Below are 25,158 nucleotides of genomic sequence, written 5' to 3' on the forward strand. Positions count from 1 at the left end.
TTCACAATAAGACACATCATAATGAAATCACTGAAAGCAAGAGAAATGTAATGATTATGCACAGGGGTTCTTTAAGATTAATAGCTAATTTCTCATGAGAAAACAGAAACCAAAATACTACCATAAGAGGTCTCCATAGTTGAGATGCATAAAAATAACTAAAACATTTGGAACAAAAGCCAAATTTCTTTTCATCTAACTTTTTTCTTTAATCCAATGATAAAAAAATAAAAACTCTCTCAGAAAATCTTGCCTTTCCTGAATAATGCTAGTGCTCTAAAGAGAAAAAAACTAAAAACTCCCTAAATTGTTCTCTTCTACAAAGGAGAAGTTATCTCTTAAGTAAAATCCAGCATAAATGACTTCATACAATATACAATATTTCAGCCTGATTCTTTGTAATAATATACATAATAAGCAGCTAAATACCGCGCAGATAATAGTGAAAATTTTAAGTTCTACACATAAAACCCAAATATACTCTTTATGAATACTTACTTTAGAAACATAATATCATGTAATCTAAAATCAAAACTTAAACAATGTGTATTAGGAGTTAAAATTTCTAATTACACAGATGACATATCCTCTTGGATAAAATGACACAAAGCCACTAGTAAAAGTTTATCAATGAAAGAAAAGTTCTTACCAATAAGACCCCCCGGAAGAGCATATTGTGTTCAGCAAAAAGTGAAACAATTTTGGAAAAGATTGGTTCACACATGAGTTTTCCTTCACTATCTTTGGAAATAATACCAGGTCTGACTTCTATCTCCTGGCTCACCTGAAACAGAAGTTGTTGACACATATGGGTAAAAGAATAATTATTTAAATGTATAGTTCCAATAGATAGATAACTAAACTAAAAAGCACTGCTATTCCCAAGAATGTTTTCAAATATCACAACAAAAAGAATAAAAATCCAAACAGTTTATTTTTAAAGCTACAACCACTCAATACACTAATTACCTACAGGAAATATACATGTTAAATATAAGACTTGCTATATTCAAAAAACAATAGTAAACAATACATTTTTCTGGAGAGGAAAAAAAAAAGAAAATTTTTTAGATTTCCTTTTGCCACTATCATTTTCTGGTTAAGAAGAAATAAAAAATTTAGAATTCAGTGTTTACCTTTAACACTCCTTTTAAAATACTACCACCAGCTACACCCCCTTTAAGGTCATCAACCTCACAGCCAGGTTTATTAACATCAAAAGACCTAAGCACTGAGGAAGAGAAAGGAAAACTATTAAATTTCATTCTTCACATAAAAAACAGCCAATAATGTAGAAAAACTAAGTCAATAATTAAAAGACAAGAGATAAATTCTTACCAATAAGCCGAGGTTCTGAAGTAAAGTCTCTTGGAGGCACTGGAATTTTCTTTACTATATACTCACAGACAACTTCAATATTATATTTCAGCTGAGCAGAAATTGGAATAATAGGAGCTCCTTCAGCTACTGTACCTACATGATAAATTCAAATAGAACGAAAGTTGTCAGTTTAACAGAATCCATTCTACATTATGTATTATATAAAACAACTATTAAGTTTATAAAAATAAACATCCCAACATTCAAGTAAGCAAAAATAAAAACAGTTATGTTGTTTAGAAAATCTATGACATTGTTTTTCCATCTAAGAAAAGAAATCATTTTATAATCATTTGATAGCAAGTTCTATCAATATAAATAAGCAGATAGAAGAGATTAAAAAAATATGTCCATTACCAGCAAAGAAATGTAGCCAACTGAAAAAATGGAATCCAAGTTAAAACATTCGGCCTCTCTCAAAACAGATGTGACCTGTGCCTTGTGCTTCTTGAAGATAATCATGACGTTTTCTGACTGAACTATCCTTCTATAGTTCTGCGGCTGACAACCCCAGATTTTAGTAGCTTATCCCCCAGGAAAGACAAAATTATAAATACTCTGCTTATCAGATTATTGGCACATACAATATGTGCCAATACTACTACTTACATGTCACACAGGATAATAAATGAAATGGAAAATACACAATGAGATTTTAGAAACATAATGAAGTATTTTATTTACCACATAATAGGGTAAAAGACTTTTTTCATAAGTAATAAGAATAAGAAATCAAATGTGAGAAACACATCACAGATTCCCGAAAGTAAGGGGGAAGGAGGGAGAAAGAACACTATATAAAGATTAAAGATATCACTGTCAATTCCAATTTTTGAACACATAATCATTGAAAATCAGTGGTGTAAAAAAAAAAGAATGTTTGTTTAAATAATAAAAACAATAATAAATAATAATTTAATAATAAAACAATAATTGAATAATAAAAAATTTTTAATAATAAAATGGGAATGTTTGTATAAATTATTTCTAACTAAAATATCAGGTTGCTATAAGCAACAAAGGTTTTAAGTACTAAGAAGAGAACACAGATGTTCCAACCATTAATTAATACTGGATAATCCATTATATTACAATACCAGGATTCTTACCTTGAACAAATGCAAGGATCTGTTCATACTGTTCTTTAGCTTGACTTTCTTTTACCAAATCAATTTTATTTTGCAGAATCAATATATGTTTCAGCTTCATAATTTCTATGGCAGCTAGGTGTTCAGAAGTCTGAGGTTGAGGACAAGATTCATTACCAGCTAAATGGATGACAAAAAAAAATTTAAACAAAGATAGACAGGATGAATAATAAGAATTAACTGGTATCTAACAGACCTTCACTTGCCCAATTCAAGACCTGTTTTGGTATGCTGTTTAAATTCTTTGCCTTATTTCTTCTGATCCTCCCAGTCTTTTAACTTCCACTTCTAGTAATGACTGCGATCTGCCGCAAGCCCTCGTCAGCAAAGGAAACACGACACAGGATTCTTCCTTCAGCAGTTTATTCAGGCCTTTGTTTTGACATGTCTTTTAGCTTGTTTCTCTCTCTTCTCCCGTGTGCCCCAGACTTAATAATGCAGATAAAGCCCCAATGCACAACTGCCATGTGGACTTTTCTCATAGGGTGCCAAGTCACAGTGTGCCAACTCATTCTGATAAGGAGTTGTTTGTCACAGACTACAGCGGAAACCAGCGACATCTTGTAATGGCGGCCACAGTTCACAGAAACGGCTCACCACAGCGATCCGGGCCTCAAGTTTACCTTCTTAGGGTTTACAGATAGCTTTTGCTCAGTCAAAACATATATTCTGACTTTAATTAGTATTTGGAATATTGTGATCCATTCTACTTTAGGATAGATGATCACTACCATCAGTTTAAACCTTATAAAATCTTTCCTTAAAATACAACTTTTGGGGGGAAACAGGTAGTACCAGAGATTGAACTCAGTCAGGGGGACTCCACCTCTAAGCCCCATCCCCAGCCCTATTTTATATTTTATTTAGGAACAGGGTCTCACTGAGTTGCTTAGCACCTTGCTTTGGCTGATACTGGCTTTGAACTCATGATGCCCTTGCCTCAGATTCGTGAGCAACTGGGATTACAGGTGTGCATCAACACACCTGGCTCAAAACAACTTTAACCAAGAAAATACTTCAAAAGTAATTGAATTTCACTTCTAAAATTAGTTAAAAAGGCTCTGACTTCTGACTTAAAGTAGAAGCTATGATAGGCAAGGAAAAAACAACATGGAAAACGAAAGTACAAGTAATCTTAAAAGCAGATTCAGTTCCAAACAAGTCTTGATATCTCTGAGTGTATGCCTCACTGGTATGCACTCCTTAACCACAGAAACAGATTAAATATTTGTGGTTCCTATTTGTGAGATATTTTGTTACACAGCAATAGAGAGCAGATAGAGCTATTCATTAACAAAAATGGAAAGAAGAAAAAAGAAGTTCAAAAGCAACCACTAATAATTTGTAATAAAATATAGTTTTGTTTTGTAAACTGAAGATCATCTTTCCCAAGTAGCTGTGTTCATTTTCCTGGTACAATATCTGAGATCATGCTTGTAGAAGTCTATTCTTATTTGACCTCTCCCCAAATAGACCTGACCTACCTATGCCTTGTGTTTCTTGAGGTAATCATTATGTCATCTCTATCTGAAGTATCCTTATTTAATCTTGGGATTGAACATACCAAATTTTAGGCTGAGGCTTCCAAGCTATGTGAAGGCTGGCCATGCCAGAAAGAACAACTACGTGATTCAGTGATCAATCACATGATTAGTCATCATTTCTACATAACAGGAAGTCCCACTAAAAAAAATCTAATTAGATAAAGTATATCAATTAGGTTGACAGTATTTTCATATGGAATGTTATAAAAAGAAAACCACATAAGCCTCACATTTAGAACTCTTTTAGATTCTGCCTTATGTGTCTCTTTCCTTGGTTGAATCCTTTTCCTGTAACAAACCAAACTGAATAAAACTGACAGTGAGTAGCATGATTCTTTTAACAAACTTAAGGGTGGTTTTAAGAATCCCCTCAATTTTCAGGTAATTCAAGAGTGAAAGCAACCTTGTGTGGGGCAGTATAGTGCATTCTAACTTTGCATGTGGCTAAATTCCACATAGCCCTCCACAACATTCACAAAGAAAGCACATCCTAAGCCTTGAAAATCTATCTTGACAGCTCTTGTTAGCATTTCACATGAATGAGACTGGAATCTAAATAAACCATTATTCAAGATAAAGTACACAACACACTGAGACAAATAAGCCAACACATACTTTAAAAAAAAAAAGTCTACATAAAAAAATGTACAACCTCATGTCTACTTGTAGATAAAAAAAAAAAAATGCACCACTGATTTCAATATTTTTTTTTTCCTTTTACATACCATGCTTCTTATTTTAAGATAATTAAGGGACATGGTCATGATTTTGGAAAATTAGCTATAAAAATCTCTATTTATGTCACTTTAAGTTCCCCAAGTCCTCAGTTTTCCTTTAATTATTCCATCTCAGGCTGACCACACTTTTTTTTTCTCCAGATTAATCCTGATATATTTACCTGTCAACAGAAGAGCTGCATCCATTACTGCTGCACCATTGAGCATAGTAGCCATCAAAATATCATGACCAGGACAGTCAACAAAGGAAACATGCCTAACAATTGAGACATAATAACCATCTTTTAGACAATTGAAAGACAGAAGTCAGACTTTTTAGATTTACTTTGTTTTAAAAGTAATGAATATTGCTACAAAGTGGCTAAAAAAACCTGGTATTTACACAATTTTGAAATTACAGTTGAAATTAAACTGAAGATCACTGCAAAGCAGATACAACTATGTGCACACATAACTTTTTTTAAAAACTAGGTTCTGATATGCTTAGGTACACTCTCAAATTCAAAACAAAGATGACAGAATATACAACACAGACGTAGTTAACATTTTTTGAACATTTAAACCTAATGAATTATAAAAACTATTTTATTTGCCATCTATGTAAGTTCACCAGGTTTCCTGTCATTTTCCAATTGAAATGTTTCTAACAGTTCCATGTATCTTTTACTTCCTCACTAGACATGTGATTTACAATTATTATGAAAGTGGTAGCTTGTCTTTTGAGCTCTATAAAATGCAATTTTTATTTTTGATAAAATATATCCAATCATCTTCATTTGTGATGTGTACTCTAGAAACTTTTCACCGCGCCCTAAGACTATCCACCATAGTTTCCCTTGAAACGTTTAGTTATATCTAACCCATTTGAGAAAGTACTCAAAAAATGTATATTTTGAAATTAAGCCATTGCTTTTTAGTAAACTTGGAGACTGGTCCAGGACCCAGATCCATCACCTGTAAAATATAAAAATTAGAGGATGCTGAGGATGCTGAAGTCCCTAATATAAAATGGAGAAGAATATTTACATATACATTCCTTACATATACTAATAATCTCTAGACTACTTGCAATACCTAGAAAAATGTAAATGTTATTTAAATAGTTGTTATACTGTACATTTTAGGATATATAGATGAGAAGAAAGTCTGTACATATTCCCTAACTTTTTTCCCCTGGAAGTTTTTGATCTGCAGTTGGTCTGAAGAGATGTAAAACCCTTAGACATTTAAGATCATTCACACTAAAAAAATCTGAACAAAAATATTGAGTATATTCAAAGAATACAGAGAGAGAGAGAGAGAGAGAGAGAGAGAGAGAGAGAGAGAGAGACAGAGCGCATTAAAATGTAAAGTTTAAAAGTAGGCTCTTTTCTGGTTATAAACAATAATTTTTAATCATCTACTGAAGTATTTTTGTACCTCTTTCAAAGATCAGTCAAACACCTGTGTGGTCTCTTTTACATTCTAAATTCTGTTCCACCAATCCTTACCTTCAGTACAATCTTGAGCACTACAGTTACATTTTTTACATCAGAAAGACCAATTCTTCATATTTTATTCTAATTAATTCCTAATTATTTTAGCTATTCTAGTTTGCTTCACTTTCAAAATAAACTTCACAATATTCTTAAGAAAAAAATTAATAAAATTCTGACAGGAATCATACAAATGCTTCTACATAAATTTGAATACCATCAACAACCTCCATTTTTTTGTTACTCAAGTCACGAATACAGTCTGTTTAATTTATGTCTGTTTAATTTTTATCAATTTTAAAATATATTATATAATTTTTAGACCATTTGCACAATGATGCTGGATGATTATTTCTTTTTATTTTTCCCATGTTAGTCAAGATGATGATAGCTTCTCAAGAAAATTTGGTTAAGAATTCTCTGTTTTTAAGAGCTTTAATGTCTATCTTTTGGTGGTAATTTTTATAGTTCAAGTTTTCTGTGTTCCACATCTCCACGTTTTCACGTTTTTTGAGATTTTAAAAGAAGTCATTTTTAAATTTTTCAGAACATGTATTTGTTGCTAATAAACACACATAAAGGCAAATTTTTATTGCTCTTATATTTCACACTTTCAAAAATAAATTTTTTGCAGCAAACACTTTATAATTTTCTATATAATCATCATCTGGAAAAGTTTTTTCAATCAGCATGCTCTACATTTCCTTTGCTTGCCTTATACAAAACATAGAGCACTGTGCATAACACAAATAGGGCAGATATTCTTGTATTTCCTTTAGAAACAACATTCAGTATTTCAACATTTGAAGTCCTGAAGTTTTGCTGTAGAGGTTATCAAGTAGAAGAAACTCCTCCTTATTCCCCATTATCAGCATGTTTTACAAGAATTTCTGCATAAACATTTTATTATGCAATTTATAAGAAAGGTATTTCTTTCTTTCCTTCTTTTTTGATACTCAGGATTGAACCCAGGGACACTTTTCATTAAACTGCAGCCCAAGCCCCTTTTTATTCTGAGACAAGGGCCTTGCAAAGTTACTGAGGCTGGCCTTCAACTTACCTTTTAAGTTGCTGGGATTACTGGCATGTGCCACCAGACTTAGGAAGATGTTTCTTTAGTCTACTGTAATGCTACATTAACAATGAATGATTTTCAGACAATCAATCTTGCATACCTGGAAAAAAAACCCTACTTGATCATATCATGTACTTCTTTTTATAGTACCAAATTTTACAGGCTAATATCTATAAATTTTGGTGTTGATATATATGGTTACTTGAGCAGCAGTATCTTTTTGGGTGGCGGGGAGCATACTGGTCTAGACTTCTTATCAAAGTGATAGTGGCTTCTCAAAAGGTTAGTAAATGTGTTCTTCTACTAAACTTTAGGTTGATAAAGAATGAATCCATTCACCTATAATAATTAATTGTGTAGAATTTTTTCAGTAGTCCCTGTTTTCCTTTAGATGTTAGCTAATGTTTCAATCTTCACAACTCTAACTTGTTTTCCAATTGTTATTTGCTTAAACTCTATCAATTTTGAAACAAAACACCTTTTAGTTCTATTAACATTTTCCAATGTTTACAATTTGTACATTATCACAAAACAGGAATCTTATTACAAACTAAATATAATACAATTATATAAGAATATGGTTACATTAATATTAACTAATAAACTCCAGATTATGATTGTCAATATATTTTGGTGCACTTTTTTAACTTAGCTGAAATATTTTTCAGAATCAAATACTGAGTCTTAATAGGCTAATATTATTGTATTCTTTCTGCTTGCTTTGTGTTAATTTGTTTTTCTTTTTATAAACTTGTTCTTTCGAACTGGAAGATCAGATTATAAATTTTAGGTTTTATTGTTTAAGTAAGCTTTTTAATTTCCTCCTAAGAAGGTTTTGCTGTGCACAACAAATTCTGATATTCTGTATTTTCATCTAGTTCAATATCACTGATGATTACGAAAATGCAAATTAAGATGACACTGAGGTATCAATAATTAAAAGTAACCTCAATCCCTTACTGGGTAGCAATGTAAATGGTACAGATATTCCAGAAAAGTATGAGATATGTTTTCAAAACACTAAACATATACTAATCATACAACTCATTACATTACATATGTAAGTATATGTCGCACAAAATGAAAATTTACATCTCCGAAAAACTTATACCCAATTGTTCTTAGCAGTCTTTTAATAGCACAAATCTGGAAACAACTAAAAAAAATCTACAATAGTTCAGCTATATCTCTGTGGCAGACTACTATTTAACAAGAATAAAATAGTGAAAAATGACAGCAACCAGGGTAGGTGTCCAGGACATTTTATAGAATGAAATGAATAGAAAGGCAATACCAAAAGGTAACAACTATACAATATATGTAATATTTCTGAAACAACAAATGCATAGCTAAGTAACACATTAGTAAAGGAGTAGGTATAGCAAGGGAGAATTGTATGTCTATAAATGAGTAACAAAGAGACCTCTTGGTGGTACAATAGTTCTATATCTGAAAGCAGTGGTAATTTTTAAGTATAAACGTGGTAGTAAAATAATGTATGTCTAAACATACATACATTATGCCAATATCAGGACTCTGATATCAATGGGATAAAAACTTTCCATTAACTCTTTAACTTCACATAAATTTTAACTATTTCAATTTTAAAACTATAAAACAGAGTCCTTCTTAGAAAATGAAAGTATTATATGTTCAAAGATATGTAATTTTAGGTGAATATACTTTTAATAAAAAATATATAAAGCAACATTAAAAATGTGTAGATTTGAGCAATTTTGGTTCAATTTTTGGAACTTTTCTAAAAAAAGCTTAAGATGTTTTTGGAATGCTTCCACGGGGAAAAACTGTGATGAACTGAAGTACAGTAAGCTGCTATTTTAAAACAATAAAACTGTTAATAGAATGAGAAGAGTAATCCAAAAACAATTTGGCAAAGATCTCCAGCACCTTGAAAACCTAAATGAATTTTGAACATAACAAAGGGCAACACAGAAATTTAAAACTAAACAAACTAAGTACACTGTGCACTCAGAACTTGTGTTTAAAAACTGTGTTTGTATAATCATGATCTATACTTTCCTAAGGTGAGACTTATGCTTACATATCACATATAGACATCAGTGTTCTCTTATGAAGAATGAGGATAGGGTATAAATGCAATTACAATCCCCAAAGGCATAGAAAAACAAGTCAATATGCTAAAAAGAAGTAAGACTGGAGACAGAGTTCAATGTTAGAGCACTTGCCTAGTATGTGAAAGCTGCCCCCACCCAAGAAAGAAAGAAAATAAGAGGAAAGGAGGGAAGAAAAAGGGAACAAGAGTTAAGAAGAAAAAACAGAACTTATTAAGAGTATGTGTTTACTGTTCTACAGGAGAAAAAACAAAAACAAAAAAAAACAACATCTAAAACAAAAGAAACCTGGAAAAAGACACCATCAAATCTAATGAATTATTTCTTGTTATGTGATAATACTTCAGAGAATTTGCATTTTTTTTAGTTTATTTGGATTTAAATAATTAACTTTGCACATTAGAAAAAAATTTTTTAATTAATAACTAATGTATACTCTATTTCTTGGCCAAAAATAATGTTGTTCAAGATTTCTCATCTCATTTTGTCAGCTGCATCAGCATAAGTTTAATTTTCAATAGGAGTTAAGCTCCACTATTTCAACAAGTACAGGAAATGAAAAGCTCTTGAGCATAAAAATCATCACCTGACTAGTCTGAAGTTTCCCTTGGTCCCTGGAATATCTGTAGGAAACTCATCAGGTGTACTACTTCCACAAGATCTATAACATTCTAGCCAAAGACAACTTGAGTGGTCAAGTTCATAAATCTGAAAGTTTCAAAGAAAACAGTAAAATTGGTCAACTGTATAATTACAACTAAAGTAAAATGTTTCTCTTTCCACAGAATAATATACACCTTGGCATTAGCATATCCAAGCTTGATGGTAATATTCCTTTCCAGTTCATTTTTGAACCTCACAGTGTGAACACCAGAAATAGCTTTTACAACTATAGATTTCCCATGAGCAACATGACCAATTGTTCCTATGTAAAACAAAAAATATTTAGGCACCTATTACACCAAAATTTCAATAGGATAATCAAAGGTTACAACATAACATAAATCTGTAGTTAACAGTGATTTCACTCTTCCCTTCCACATATTCTCTTTTCTTAATCAATCGTGTTTCAAACATGACTGAAAAACTTAATCTGAATAACTTATTTAAAAAACATATCCATTGTTTACCTATACATTTTAATTTATGTAAGAAAAGATTGCCTTTTTTTAAAATACTCAATGAAATGTATGTAAAATTTTATACACTAAGAAACATTACAGTATTTCCAAAATGTAGTAATAACTATGATGGTCCTAGATTAAAAAACAAAACGAAACAAAAAAAACCCCTCAAATTCTGGGAAACTGAAAATAATCTGTTTAATAACAAACAATGCTGCTAAGAGTAGTATGTTTTCACTTATCACTTTCTAATAATTGAGTCTTATCCTGGTTTTCACTCAATTTTACTTTTCTTATAAAGCACCCAGGATATCATTAGGAAAAGCACTACTGAATTTAAAAGCCTATTTATTCATCAAGCCGTCCTGTTATTTTTCCCCAAACATTATTTTAATAATACTGTGAGCAAACATTCTCACTTCTTAAACAGTTCCTATGTTTGTGTATGGCACACTGCTTTTTCTTGTACCCGTGTTGTTCCACAATAGCTACGTGTTTGTTTTTCTTGTTCCACTACGGATTAGGCCATGAAGACTGAATTCAGGGCCTCAGCTCGCTAGTCAAGCATTCTTACACTGAGATACATCTCAGAATCCAACTGTGCAAGACAAGAATGGAGGGAGGGCATTCTTTACATTTCCCAAGACAAAGGTACTTCGTATATAAAGGCTCAAATGTACTCATTAAATATCTGAATCATTCTACAAAAATAATTTAATCATACTAAATTTTCCTACCAGAAAGCACTCAACTCAGGACTTTCAGAAGTGTAGAATCTACGTAATAAATTGTTCTTACCTATATTGATCGTGGGTTGTCTGCTGATAACTTCATGTGAAAGTGGAGTCAATTTGGTAACGTCCTACAATAAAACATCATGTTAAACCAATGTCCAGAAATCAAATCAGGACTTTTTTTTAAACTTCAGGTTTGGTTTCTACAGCACTACTGCAATCCATACTGTCAAACAACAACAACAACAACAACAACAACAAAACAAAACAAAACAAAAACAGCCTTTCATGTAAAAACAGTCTTTATTTCAGCGAAAGAACTTAGGAATGGAGAGGTAAAGTTCTTCCTGTTTTCGAAACGGACAATGCAAACTGTCACTATAGATCGCAAACTTTAGTAATACTGAAAAAAAAAAAACTCCTTTATATATCTTTATTAAAGTTGAAAAGCTTAATACGTTTAACACACGATTCCTTCCCGGACCTTCGGAGCTCAGAATTCTCAATAAGTGTCATGAATCACTCCGAATTTCGAAGTGTCATGAACCATATCCTAAACCAGACTCCCAGGACTACATAAGGTGCACCAGGCGGCGCCATCAGGGACTATGGTGCATGGTTACACCGCTCCCTCCTAACCCATGTTTCCAACAGCAGACAGTGCCTCGCCCCAACTCCTTCTTCATTTCCCAGCCCACTGTGAATTCCCAAGGGGGGGGGGTGGGAAATCCCGAGGGGGTGGGAAATCCCTCACCAACGTGGCGAGATCCTGCCGAGAAAGGTGCGGCTGCCCCAGAGTCACTCCAACCTCGCCACCCGTCAGATCGCCCCGAGAAGAAGGAAATTGCTCTGTTGCCGCCTGAGACTACGCAGGCCCCTTTAGTGGGGCGGGGAAGTAGATGTGGGAAAGGCCTAGGCTTGGACAAACGCAAGACAAGTTCAACCGTGGCCTCGCTACCCACTCTTTGTCCAGCTTGTATTTACAGATAACCTACAAGGATGTCCTTTTTTTTTTTTTTTTTACGATGCAAAGATTCAGGATCTAGTTGTACAGACTACAAGACTTTTTAGATATTTGTTAAGGCAACACTAAGGGCAGTCCCATAAAAGGCCCCTTGTGAGGTGAGTAATGCAACGGGACATGCGCAGTGGCAAGGGAAAAAGCTGTTTCTTTCCTATTGAGTGGGTGGAAAGAATCTCCCAGAATCTGGAAATCTTTGCCAGGGTGTGAGAATGGAGAGGAGTGCTACAGATATATTTGTCTATTTGAGCAGTTTGTATAGTTTAATAACGCAAGACAGGCGTGGGGACGCTATGTGCTGAGCTAGCCACGCTCAAGTGCCCCTTAATCCCTGGCCTGAGTTGGGGAAGGCGGGCTTTTGGGGATGTTAGCGACAGGATTAAGTTCCTAGTTTATTTTCAGGGAGCCTAAAAGCGGAGGACTGCGGCCTCAATGATCCATGGAGCTACTACACAATGCCTTCAATGGACAGAAGTTAGTTAGAAGATTTTTGTAAAAAAACACTTAAGAAATGACCTCTTAAAGTTAATATAAGCCAGTAAATCTGTATTTTCTTATTTGTGCGTGATTTTGAAAGTAATCTTCCCACATTAAGTTTAAAGAGGCGAAATTATGGTTGAAGAATATGGTTATATACTTGCAGGGTTTTTTGTTTTTTTTTTGTTTTTTTTTTTTAAAGGATATTGGTATTCTGCACATTTTCTATTGAGTTGTAAAAAGCAAATGACAAATCTGGGACTAACCTACGCACGTATTAATTTTTTTTTAATACTTAAAATTCACTTAAGTAGATTTTCATTTTACAGTTGGATTGAATTTTACAGATTAATTTGTCGAACTTACTGGTATTTGTAACTGCTATATTGCCTTACTCAACGCCTTGGTGTGATATCACAATGGGCAGAAGGTGAAACCTATGCAGTGAAGGAGGAGAAATAAGGAATGTCCTCATCTCTGCCCTTTTCAGTGCTTTATTCACTCAAGTCACTCAATTTTACTTTATAGGTCTTAGTCAAGAAAACAAAAATCCTTAATGATAGGCCCTGCAATAGGCATAATTCACAGAAAAAAAATTCTAGGTTAATTAATTTACAGCAAATAATTCTAGATTAATTAATTCTAAGCACTGCAAATACAATCATGACAGGCTAATAACAGACATTCCCTCTGAGCCAAGTTCAAATGTCAGATCAAAAGTCTCAAGTCTTAGGCTTTAAGTCCAGCAGATGCACACTCATTCAGACCAAGGTGATAAGGTCAGGAACCAAGGCAGGCTTCTCCTGGTATGGAGCTGATAGCTAGCTGAGGAGGCAATCCTAGGGAAAAGTCAGGGCTCTTACCAGTATCAAGATGTATAGAGTTTGAGAAAGGTGAGGATGATGGAGAGGATCAGCAATGGATGACAAGTGATGGGATGTGAGTCCAGGTCCTCATCAGGCTCTCCAGCTTGTGTGCCTCAGTATTGGCTGGCTAAATATCTGTTCATTTGCTCATTATTTATATGAAAATTTGGGGCTTTTGATCCCCTTTCAATCCTTATCAGCTCCCACCAGATTTCTCAGTGACATTATTTATCCTGGGGTTAAATCGTCTGGTCTGGTGGTCCCCACCCTAATCTTTTGGCCTTATCCTCTTTTTAGGTAAGGACAGCCTACCAGAGACTTCAATCTGAGCTTCTCAGAGTGGGGGTAAGTGACTTGTTTGTGTCTGAGGGCCATACAAGAGGGCTCTATTAAGTGTGCCTAGTTAGACTGAAGGTTTCAAACTGGAGTTTTTAAAATGGAGTTGCTTAGGCTCAGACCTAAGGCCACCCTTACATATGCCTAACGCTCTCATGTGAGAAATAGAAAGTCAGATCAACCATTTCCAAAATATAGTAAGGGGACTTTAAATATAATCCAGGGGAAATTTCCCACCAGAGGAGAATAAAGGGGGGGGGGGATTAAAAGTATATTTCTTTAAATAACCCAATAGTATATAATAAAACCTAGGTTACATTCAGAAGTTTATGCACTCCCTACATCTCAGCTAATGAAGAATCAGGGAAAGGATCTTGTTCTCTAAGAAATAAAACTGGTTGTGCACACTCTGAGAATTCCTAAACACAAATGACCGAGCCTTGGAACACAGTCAGTAAAGTCACATTTTATACTGTTCAGTTGTGCTTGGGCAGGTGAGCTTTTGTTTCTCACAGTCATGAAGTCAGTGCTGTTTGTTACTGTTGTCACTCTGTTAGTGAACTTTCTGAAATTCAGGTATTATTTGAATCAGGCCTCAACCAAGATGTTCTTGTGTGAAACTCCTTCTGGAAGTTGTTGAAAATAGTTTTTGTTTGTTTTTATTTTTTGATTTTAACTTATTTATTTTCTAGTCATAAATATGTGGTTATGGTTAGAATATGAGTGAAGATTAAAAAATGCTTGAGTCAGCCAAAACTGGTTAGAATCCTAAGTTTCTTTTATATCCTGTATCAATAAATGTCTCTGGAAAGATCACTGTTAGGAACATAGTTTTGAAGCCAGTAAATTGCCACAAACCTTAGATCATTCATCTTTAACCACTCTGAAGACCTAAAAGTGTAGTTCTTGGAACAGAAATTACTCAAATCTTTTAAAATCCCCTTTTCACCATATAAATAGTATGTTTAAAACCTTGCAGTACTTCAACTCCCCTCAATTCTAAGATACCACCACAGTGTGTGCCTGTATGTATACGGTACATCCTCACACACCTGAACTTGATTTCTTTGTTAATTTGTAGTATAGTATTGCGTTTAATTTCACAGAGTACACAGATTACTTTATTTGAATGTTATTATTTTGTTTAAAATAGTCTACATCATTTTAAAGTAAAAACAAGCAGTTTGATTGAAACATTGGCTTATTCATTTACTAATAGTTGATGTGTAGTTATTAATAGTGTTTTTCTGGGTTTTAGAATGCTCCTTAATCATCACATGTCAAAAATCTGATTTCTTTTATGCTTAATTTGTGGTAATCTCTGTAGCTGACTAGTCTAATATATCCCAAATGTTTAGATCTTCAACCCTGATCTTTTTTTATGAGAGCATTATAGTTATACATAGTAATTGGGTTTAGTTTTACAAAATCATACATGAAAGAAATTTTATTTCAATATTCTTTGTGCTCCCTTCCCATCCTTTCTTTTCTACACCATTCTCTTTCATCAATTAATAATTTTTTCCTAATTTACTTTTAATTCCTACCTTCTACTTTTCACACATATGAATGTGAAATTCTCATGGTAAATTTAGATATGCATAAAATAGGGTTTTGTTAAATTTATTTCATACTTCCATCCCCTTTTAAGCCTTTTCCATTTTTCTTATTCTCCTGTTTTTTTTACTCCTGACTTTCCCCCATGTATTTAGGATAGTTGACCCCCTGACACAACTCCATTGTCATCTTTTCTTTAATTTGCTCTGGCTTTCACATTTTAAATAAAACATTTGACCCTTGATTTTCTGAGTCTGGCTTTTAAAAAAATTTTAGCATGATGTTCTCTATTTCTGTTTATTTACTGGAATATGCCATAATTTCATTCTTTTTTATGGCTGAGATATACTCCATTGTTTGTATATATTTTCTTCATTCATTCATCTTTGACAGACATTTGGACTGACTTTATGATTTAATTATTGTTAATTGTGTTTCTGTGAATGTTGAAGTGGCAAATTGCTGTAGCATGCTGATTTTAGTTCTATTGGATAGTACCAAGGGGTGATATAGCTGGGTCTTAAAGTAGTTTGTTGAGAGCCACAGCCAAAGGGGCCCCAGCAAACTTCCAGCTGCCAGCAAACTTCCAGCTGCCGGCTGATGATTGGCTCACAGTGGCCCCAGCAACGTCTAGCTGATTGGCTCCTCTGCAGTCATGTTCACTGGGCTGTTTCCCTGCCCTTCAGACTACGGAACTGCTCATTGGGGGACTTCTTTGGCTCCGCCCACGCGACCTAGCCAATCGGCCTCAAGAGCAGGAGGATTGTGGGAGGTGGTGGTTGGTGTGTGGGAGAGGCTTGTGGAAGCCGGTGGTGGCAGTTGGGCTCTGAGGGTTTTTCCTGAGGAGCTGTTTTGTTTGGCGTTTGTAGTTTTAAAAATAAAGTTGGTTTCTTTTGACAAGTGGCTCCTGAATTGTGCCCAGTCAGACTGCGGCATTAGTTCCATTCCTAGTTTTGAGAAATCTCCATGCTGCTTTCTGTAGTCATTGTAGTAACTTGTAATGTCATTAACATTGCATGAGTGTACGTTTTGGTAGAATTTTTAGAGTCATATAAAAGTAAGCTTTAAGCACTGATCTCATATATTTCCTAAGACTACCCATACAAACATTTCCACTATCTAAACCTTGTGTTTCAGAGGCACATTGCTGAGCATTGTTTTTATTTCTTTCTCCCAATTTATATGTTATAATTTCAATATAGAGATTATTAACATTTAGTCTTATAGATTACAGTCTATTAATTCTTGATACTTTTATTTGTTTTAATAATTGATTCAGTCCTATTTCTCATTTGCTTAACTTCCTTCTAATGATATCTATTTACTCATGAGTTCTAGAGTTTTTTATCTTTTTTCTTTTATTGTTACATTTTAAAAGCATTTTTGAGTGTGTCAGCTTGTTGTTCATGAATTCATTTTGTTTCTGCTCATTTTGGAAAGATTTTGTTTTTTATTTAATTCTGAAAGATAGCATTGATGGGAATAAAAATTTTGTCTGAAAGTCATGTTCAATATTACATACCCTCCTGCATTTTAAAAGTTAGTGCTCATAAATAAAATATAATATTACTTGATGCACTTTGAAATGGGACTGATATTTTTCTCTTGAGGTATTTAAAATTCTATCTTTTTTAAAAGGCAATTATGTTTCATAGGGCAATTCTTTTGTGGTTTTGTCAATGTGGGGTTCTGAGTGCCTCCTACATCTTGATATCCATCTTATTCTCAAAATGTGGGAAAATATCTATTGTTATTTCTCTGAATAGATAATGTAGGCCCTTACCTGCATACCACAATCTTCTTTGATTCCAATGATTCTTACATTTTATCTTTGATGTTTCTTTTATTTCTTCTGGACTCTGATTATGATTATTTATTTTCTTTGATAAGTACAACAAATTTGTGATCCAACATGTAGAGTCTGTCTTCTGCACAGTCTACTCTATTGAAGAAATTTTCAACAGATTTTTTAAAAAATATATTTATGTTTTTAGGTGTAAATGGACACAGCACATGCCTTTGTTTTTATGTGGTGCTGAGGATCGAACCCAGGTCCTGCCCGTGTTAGGTGTTCACTCTACCATGGAGCCACAATCCCAGCCCCAATCAACAGATTTTTTTAATTTGATTTATTATGCCTTCATACCCAAAATCTGATTTCTTTTCTGTATCTGTATCTCTATATTAAACTTTTCATCTGTATCCTGTATTGACTTGCATTATCTTTATTTTTAATTGGTTCTTTTTAGTTATACATAACAGTGATGAATTGATGGACTATATTTTATTCTAATTAGGACTCCACTCTTCTGTATCACTGTGAAGTATTCATATATGAACATAGATTCATTTCACTCTTTCCTTTACCTATGCTCCCTCCCTTCCCTTCATTTCTATTTGTTTAATCCAATGAACTCTTCTTTTTTCCTGCTGTCCCTTGTTGTAGGTTAGCTACCATGTATCAGAGAGAGCATTATATATTTGGTTTTTTTCAGATTGGCTTATTTGCATGACAATTTCCAGACCTGTCCATTTACTAGAAAATGTCATGTAGTCATTCTTATTTATGGCTGAGTAATGAATGCACTGCCACCAAGCATGATTTTAAAAAATGCTCTCAGATTTTCAACATCATCATTTCTAGTCACTGAGGTAAGGGTGGTATCCAGAAAATAATTTGAAATACATTGTCCATCTAAAGCAAAGCTTTAGTAATAGCTAGAGCCCCTGAAAGGAAAATCAGGTATACCTGCTTAAATCAGGTAAGAAAAAGACTGTCAAGTCTGAAAAATCAAGCTATCAGCCAGTCAGAATGGAAATGTTGCTTCTATAGATGCTAAAATTCCAGTTAACTTATCAACTTTGCTTAAAGTCTCTGCCCAAAAGTACATGACATTTCCTTTATAAAAACATTGTTTTGGTAGAATTTTTAGAGTCATATAAAAGTAAGCTTTAAGCACTGATCTCATATATTTCCTAAGACTACCCATACAAACATTTCCACTATCTAAACCTTGTGTTTCAGAGGCACATTTATGAGAACTCATAAACATACACAGACAAGCCAAAACTACCAAAATCTAAGAGTTCATGCTTGATTCTGCATATTCTGAAGATATTGAAAAAAATTTGTAATGACATGTAGAGGCCATTTTAATACACAGAATAAATTACCTTGTTCTTAAATCTTCTGCACTTATTTGCTACTCTCTTGCCCTCCATTACTGGAAACTACTAATGTTTCTTTATATGTATCATTCTTTACCTTTTCAGATGTCATGTAATCAAAATGTCATGTAAACTTCCTTTTCAGAATGGTTTCTTTCACATAATATATTGCATAATATAAAGGACAGCAGAATAAAATAGACATTATTGCTGTGGGTATATACATGACTTCATGACCAATGTGATTCTGCAACCTGTACACTCAGAAAAATGAGAAATTATATCCCATCTGATTCAAATGTATGATATGTCAAGATCATTATACTGTCATGTGTAACTAATTAAAACAAATAAAAAATGGAAAAAAGAAGCAAGAATCAATTTGGGAAAAAAAAGCCAATCTGAGTCATGGAATACACATATTGCTGTCATAGGATTCTTGCATCTTATTACTCTTGTAGCATTCTTTTACTTATACCATCAATTAGCATGCTCTTCATATTTAAATCAGGTTATGATAAAATTAGTGGCTGTTTACAATGAAAAATTGTTGTGTCACTTTGTTAAAAGTTGTAAAAATTAATGGAGAATAAAAGTTTGATTAAAAAACAAATTTAAATTGTCAGTGTCCAAAATAGGGAGGAATATTGGCACGGTGATTTGACTTATATGAAACTGGAGGAGCATGGGAATGTGAAAGAGGTAGCTGTGGTTGAAAGAATCAGGGAAAGGCGTAATGTTACTACACTAGAGATTTGTGGTAGGATGTCCTCCTGGGTATTTTTCACCCAAATCCACCCTCTGATCTCCCCTTGAGTCTTTACTATCTTCTTTTTTAATATTTATTTTTTAGTTTTAGGTGGACACACATTTTATTTTACATTTATGTGGTGCTGAGGATTGAACCCAGTGCCTCCTTTATGCTAAGCAAGTGCTCTACCACTGAGCCACAACCCCTACCCCCTTTTACTACCTTCTTTATCTTTTTTGAGCTTTGATGTTTGCATTTTTCCACATTTTATATTGGTGCATTATAATTGTACATATTGATGAGATTTGTTATTACATATTTGTACATGCATACACTGTAATAACATAATTTTGCCATTATCACTCCTCAGAACTTCTCCCCTACTCCCAACCTTATCTATGCCCCTCCCCACAAAAAGCCTTTATTCTTTTTCTCTACAGATTTTCCTTTAATTTTTAGAACAACCAATTTTCCTTCTTTTTCCTCTCTACCTTTCACATATGAAGAAAAACATTCAACTCTTAACCTTGTGAGTTTGACTTAATTCTCTTAATATGATGTTCTCTAATTTCATCCATTTTCCTAAAAAATAATATAATTTCATTTTTCTTTATGCTGAATAAAACACTATTGTTGATATATACCACATTTTCTTTGTCAATTTAAGAATTTATGGACATCTAGGTAGATTTCATAGTTTGGCTGTTGTCATTTGTGCTGCTATGAACTTGGGTATGCATGTTTCACTTTAGTAAGATGAACTTAATTCTTCATGGTGTACACCAAGAAGTGGTATAGTTAGGTCATATGGTGGTTCCATGCCTGAGTCCTTTGAGAAGCCTCTAAACTGATTTTCATAGTGCTTGAACTAATTTACAGTCCTATCAACATTTATTATTTCCAGGATCTATTATTTTTTATATTCTGAATATCTGCCCTTCTGCCTAATGTGAGATAAATTTTCAGTGTAGTTATTATTTTTATCTAACTATTAATGATGTAGAATATTTTAAAAATATATTTGTTGGCCATTTGTATTTTTTAAGAAGTATCTGTCTAGTTCCTTTGCCCATTTAATGATTATTTAACTTTTTTTGGTGTAAAGTTTTTGAGTTCTTTAATAGTATAGATATTAATCTCTGTCAGAAAAGTAGGTAGCAAAGATATTCTTACATTGTATGGGTTCTCTCTTCACATACTTAATGGTTTCCTTTACTGTGCAGAAGCTTTTGATGCTGTCCTATTTATTATCTCTTGGCATATTTCCTGAGCTTTAGAGATTCTATTGAAAAAGACATTGTGCCTAAAAACTATCTGTTGACTCTACATTATCTTCTAGGAGTTTCATAGTTTCTGGTCTAATTCCATAGCTACATTTTTTTGATAAGAGATTAATATCCAGAATATATATAAAAAACTCAAAAAAAAAAACACTTTACACTAAAAAAGAAAAGAAACCAAATAAATAAATAGTGGAGGGTTTAATTTTTTATTTTTTTAAAAATACTCTTGATATTAACCCTCTGTGACATGAATAGCTAGCAAAGATTTTTTTCACATTCTTTCAGTTTTGTCTTCATTCTGTTCATTGATTTCTTGGCTATGAAGAAGCTTTTAAATTTGAGGTAATCTCATTTGTTGATTATTGCTGCTACTTCATGAAATAGCGGAGACACATTCAGGAACAGCTTACACTAATACCTAGAAATATTTCTTACATATTCCTCTCTGGTAGTTTCTGAGTTTTATTTATGTCTAATTTCAAATTCTATATTTCAATATGATTTTTTAGCATTAATTGTTGAATAGATTGTCTTTCACATCAGATATGCCTGGTTCCTTGTAAAGAATCAAGTGGTTGTTTATATGTGAGACTGTTTCTAGGTCCAAAATGATATCTGTCTTTCTGTTTTTATGCCAATATTATGCTGTTTGTACTATAGTGGCACTATAGTATATTTTAAAATCAGCATATTTTAAATTAAGATCATTTTTATGGTCAAGATTGCTTTGTCTATTTGAGGTCTTTTGTGCTTACATATGAATATTAGAATATTTTTCTAGTTACGTGAAGAATGTTACTAATATTTTGAAGCAATGGATCTGTAGATCAGTATCAGTGAAATAGTCATTTTGAGTGTACTACTTCTCCCAATCTGTCAACATAAGAGGCATTTCCATCTTCTAATGTCTCCTTCAATTTTTTTCTTCAATTTTTTTTAACTTTTTTTTTTTTTGAGAGAGAGAGAGAGAGAGAGAGAGAATATTTAATATTTGTTTTTTAGTTTTTTGGCGGACACAACATCTTTCTTTTGTATGTGGTGCTGGGGATCGAACCCGCGCCACACGCATGCCAGGCGAGCACGCTACTACTTGAGCCATATCCCCAGCCCTTCTTCAATGTTTTATAATTTTTCACTGTAGAGGTTTTTAACCTCTTTGATAAGGTTTATGGTATTTTATTTTTTTCTGGTATTCTAAAATGTGAATTTGTAAAGTTTTTTCTTTGTCAGTGAGTTCATTTTTGGTGTATAGGAAAGCTTACTGATATTTTATATTGATTTCATATTTTACTTCTTTGTTGAACTTATCAATAGTAACAGACTTTTGGTGGACTAGTAAGAGTTTACAAGTTAAAGCACTATATCACCTACAAATAGATAAAATTTTATTTCCCCTTTTTCTATTTTTATCGCTTTTCTTTTCTTTCTTTTTTTTTTTTTTACCTGATTACTATCAGGTTTCCAGTACTGTATTGAATTAGTGATGACAGGGGGCATTAATCTCATTACTGATCTTATAGATAATGTTTTCAGTTTTTTTTTTTTTTCTTTTCAGTATGTTATGGGACAGGCTGTATGGGAAATGACCAAATAGACTCTATTTTACCTGAGACTCCATATCATTTAAGAAATGCTTTCCCCAAGGGGGAGCCCCACCTCTGTACTCATTAATAGTTACCTAGCATAACAAATGTTACATGGAACACAAAACAGCAATTCTTATTCGATGTAAAATTGTTCTTTGGGGTCAATTTTTCTTGAGAAATGTACCTTGTCAGAAATTGTCTAGGCATTAGTAACCATTCTCTAACACGTACTGAAGTAGGATTATTTTGATCCCCTTCGCTTCTGCTTTATTGCTGCTATGCCAATCTGGAAAGCCCCATGGGAAATACCAATATGCCCATTGCATTGTCTCGCTAGCTGCTGAATTCAACTTCTGTACCTGTTGCTTGCAGCTATGTTGACCTGGATATGGTTTTGCCTTTAAATATCTTAAAATGTAGAGGCGTGAGGTTATTCCTTGCAGAAACAGTTATGGGTCCTATGGGGAACAGTCACCAGCCAGCTGGCTAAATAAAGACTTCTCGATTTGGACAAAACTCCTGAAAGTTAAGTGGTGTGTGTGTGTGTGTGTGTGTGTTTGATTTATAATTTTTTTCTGTGTGGTTTTACTTAAGGCTGAATACAGAGAATACCAAAAAATCAGCACTTATTAGGAAACATTAATTTTAAAAAGTGTAATGTATTTACATATATTAACCTCTTGCATATACTTAGATTTACAAATGTAAATTCATTCTGAATATACTTTGAATTTGAGTTCTTTTTCTTTTTATAATTACACCAAGTATGTTTAATTTTCTTTGTATCTAACCTAAAAGCAAGACTCTTGTAAGCTGATCCTAAAACAGTAAATTAGGAATTTATAACAATACTTTAAGGAAAGATAAAGCCATGTGAAAGAAAAAGGCTTCAATACCAGATAAAAGAGAAAATATAAAGAAACAAAAAAAAAAAATCACAGAAGTACCAATTCTACTCTGTTACTTCTAATTCCAGCAACAATTCAACTAGCAATATCTTAGATGCTGTTCTAGAAAATAAAATAATTCATTCTTTCACTACAATTTTTAGACTTCACTCAATGAACAATTATTTAGCAATCAGATTCATTTGTAATAACCTAAGAAATAATTTATACCTACAAAACAATAAGAAAAGAGCCCTTGAAACACACTGCTGAAAGCTGCAATACAGTTTGTGGGCCAGATTTCAATGTACACAATGTTTCCAATCAAAAAGAGTTTTTAATATTCTGTACTGTTTGAATCATGGCTGAGGCATACTCCATAACTGAGGCATACTTCAACCATTCCTATCATCAGAGAATTGTAGATGTAGATGAGACCATGACAAAATGTATGACAGTTCTCTAAATAGCACTGCACGTTAAGTAATTATGATGCAACTGTGACAACACAAATTACAGAACTGTGATTTTTCACTGAAACAGAACTTCAGAATTCTAGTGATAGTTATATATTAAAATTAATTTTCCCTGAAAATTATTTAGTAGAAAATGATTTCTGGCTGCATTTTTGGTCAATAGGATACTTCTAAGATGTACACAAGGGGAAATTAGAAAATAAGTAAATTTAAACTAAATTTTTACAGGTACTAACAAGCAAAGCAATTAACTATAAATCAGAATAACCTTAAAGCAAAGATTTAAATCAGTCAGTTTTGTAGAAAACAGCTTATTTTAAAAGTTTTGTGTTGTCTTAATTTTTAAATTTTGTTTTAATTAGTTAAACATGACAGTAGAATGCATTTATGCACTTTGAAACAAGATATAATTTTATACTTTTCTGAGTGTTGTATAATCATATTGATCATGCAGTCACATATTTACATACAGAAATAATGTCTGTTTCATTCTACTATTTTTCCTATCCTCACATCCCCTCCTCTCCCTTGTCTTCACTTCCCTCTACCTAATCTATGGTAATGCTATTCTTCCCTAGTGCCCCCCCCCAACCTTATTATGAATTAGCATCTGCTTGTTAAAGAAAACATTTGGCTTTTGGTTTTTTGAATTAGCTTATTTGGCTTAGCATGATATTCTCCAATCTCAACCATTTATAGCAAACAGCATAATTTCATTATACTGTAAAGCTGAGTAATATTCCATTGGGGGGAATATATATATATATATATATATATATATATAATATTTTCTTTATCTATTCATCTATTGAAGGACACCTAGGTTGATTCCAAAAGTTCAGTTATTATTAATTGAGATGCTATAAACATTGATGTGGCTGTATTACTTCAGTATGCTGATTTTAAGTTCTTTGTGTATAAACCAAGGAGTAGGATAGCTGGGTCTAATGGTGGTTCCATTCCAAGTTTTCTGAAAAATCTTTATACTACTTACATAGAGTTTGAACAATTTGCAGTCCCACCACCAGCGATGTATAAGCTTTTCCATCACATCTTTTCCAATATTATTGTTGCCTATATTATTGCCATTCTGGCAAGAGTCAGATGAAATCTTAGTGTAGTTTTGATTTGGATTTCTGTAGTTGCTAGAGAGTTGGAAAATATATATATATATTTGTTGATCAGTTGCATTTCTTCTTTTGTGAAGTTTCTGTTCAGATCCTTTGCCCATTTATTGGTTGGGTTATTTGGGTTTTTTTAATCTTATTTTTGTGTGTGTGTGTTTGCTGAGGGCCATTGCCAAGTAGGAATGACGCATCAAAATTTCCTTGCCAGCATACCCCATGCTGCTTAGAGGACATTCGATGGGACATTGCATGTGTGCTTTAGTAAGGTGACCTTGCTCAAAGACCAGGGCGGATCCGGGTTTAGAGCTGATCA

At 33.2% G+C, this 25,158-nt stretch overlaps 2 protein-coding genes across 2 annotated transcripts in view; one reads left to right on the forward strand and one right to left on the reverse strand.

Annotated features, from left to right (window-relative positions):
• LOC113176014 (eukaryotic translation initiation factor 2 subunit 3, X-linked-like) overlaps positions 1-25,158 on the reverse strand; it is a 94,801-nt gene that overhangs the window by 15,945 nt on the left and 53,698 nt on the right. Inside the window, 10 exon segments of the mRNA XM_077794245.1 lie at positions 650-676; positions 679-784; positions 1,137-1,231; positions 1,339-1,473; positions 2,490-2,648; positions 4,971-5,065; positions 10,039-10,160; positions 10,250-10,377; positions 11,375-11,438; positions 12,065-12,175. Of these exon segments, the coding sequence (XP_077650371.1) occupies positions 650-676; positions 679-784; positions 1,137-1,231; positions 1,339-1,473; positions 2,490-2,648; positions 4,971-5,065; positions 10,039-10,160; positions 10,250-10,377; positions 11,375-11,438; positions 12,065-12,175 (1,042 nt within the window).
• The window catches only part of LOC113176020 (eukaryotic translation initiation factor 1A, X-chromosomal-like), a 118,890-nt gene continuing 105,818 nt past the window's right edge, over positions 12,087-25,158 (forward strand). Inside the window, exons 1-2 of the mRNA XM_026380412.2 lie at positions 12,087-12,432; positions 13,972-14,019. The gene's annotated coding sequence lies outside the window, so the exon portion shown is untranslated. The remainder of the gene's footprint in view (positions 12,433-13,971; positions 14,020-25,158) is intronic.

Source organism: Urocitellus parryii, chromosome Y (assembly GCF_045843805.1).
Source record: "Urocitellus parryii isolate mUroPar1 chromosome Y, mUroPar1.hap1, whole genome shotgun sequence".
NCBI classification, from domain to species: Eukaryota; Metazoa; Chordata; class Mammalia; order Rodentia; family Sciuridae; genus Urocitellus; species Urocitellus parryii.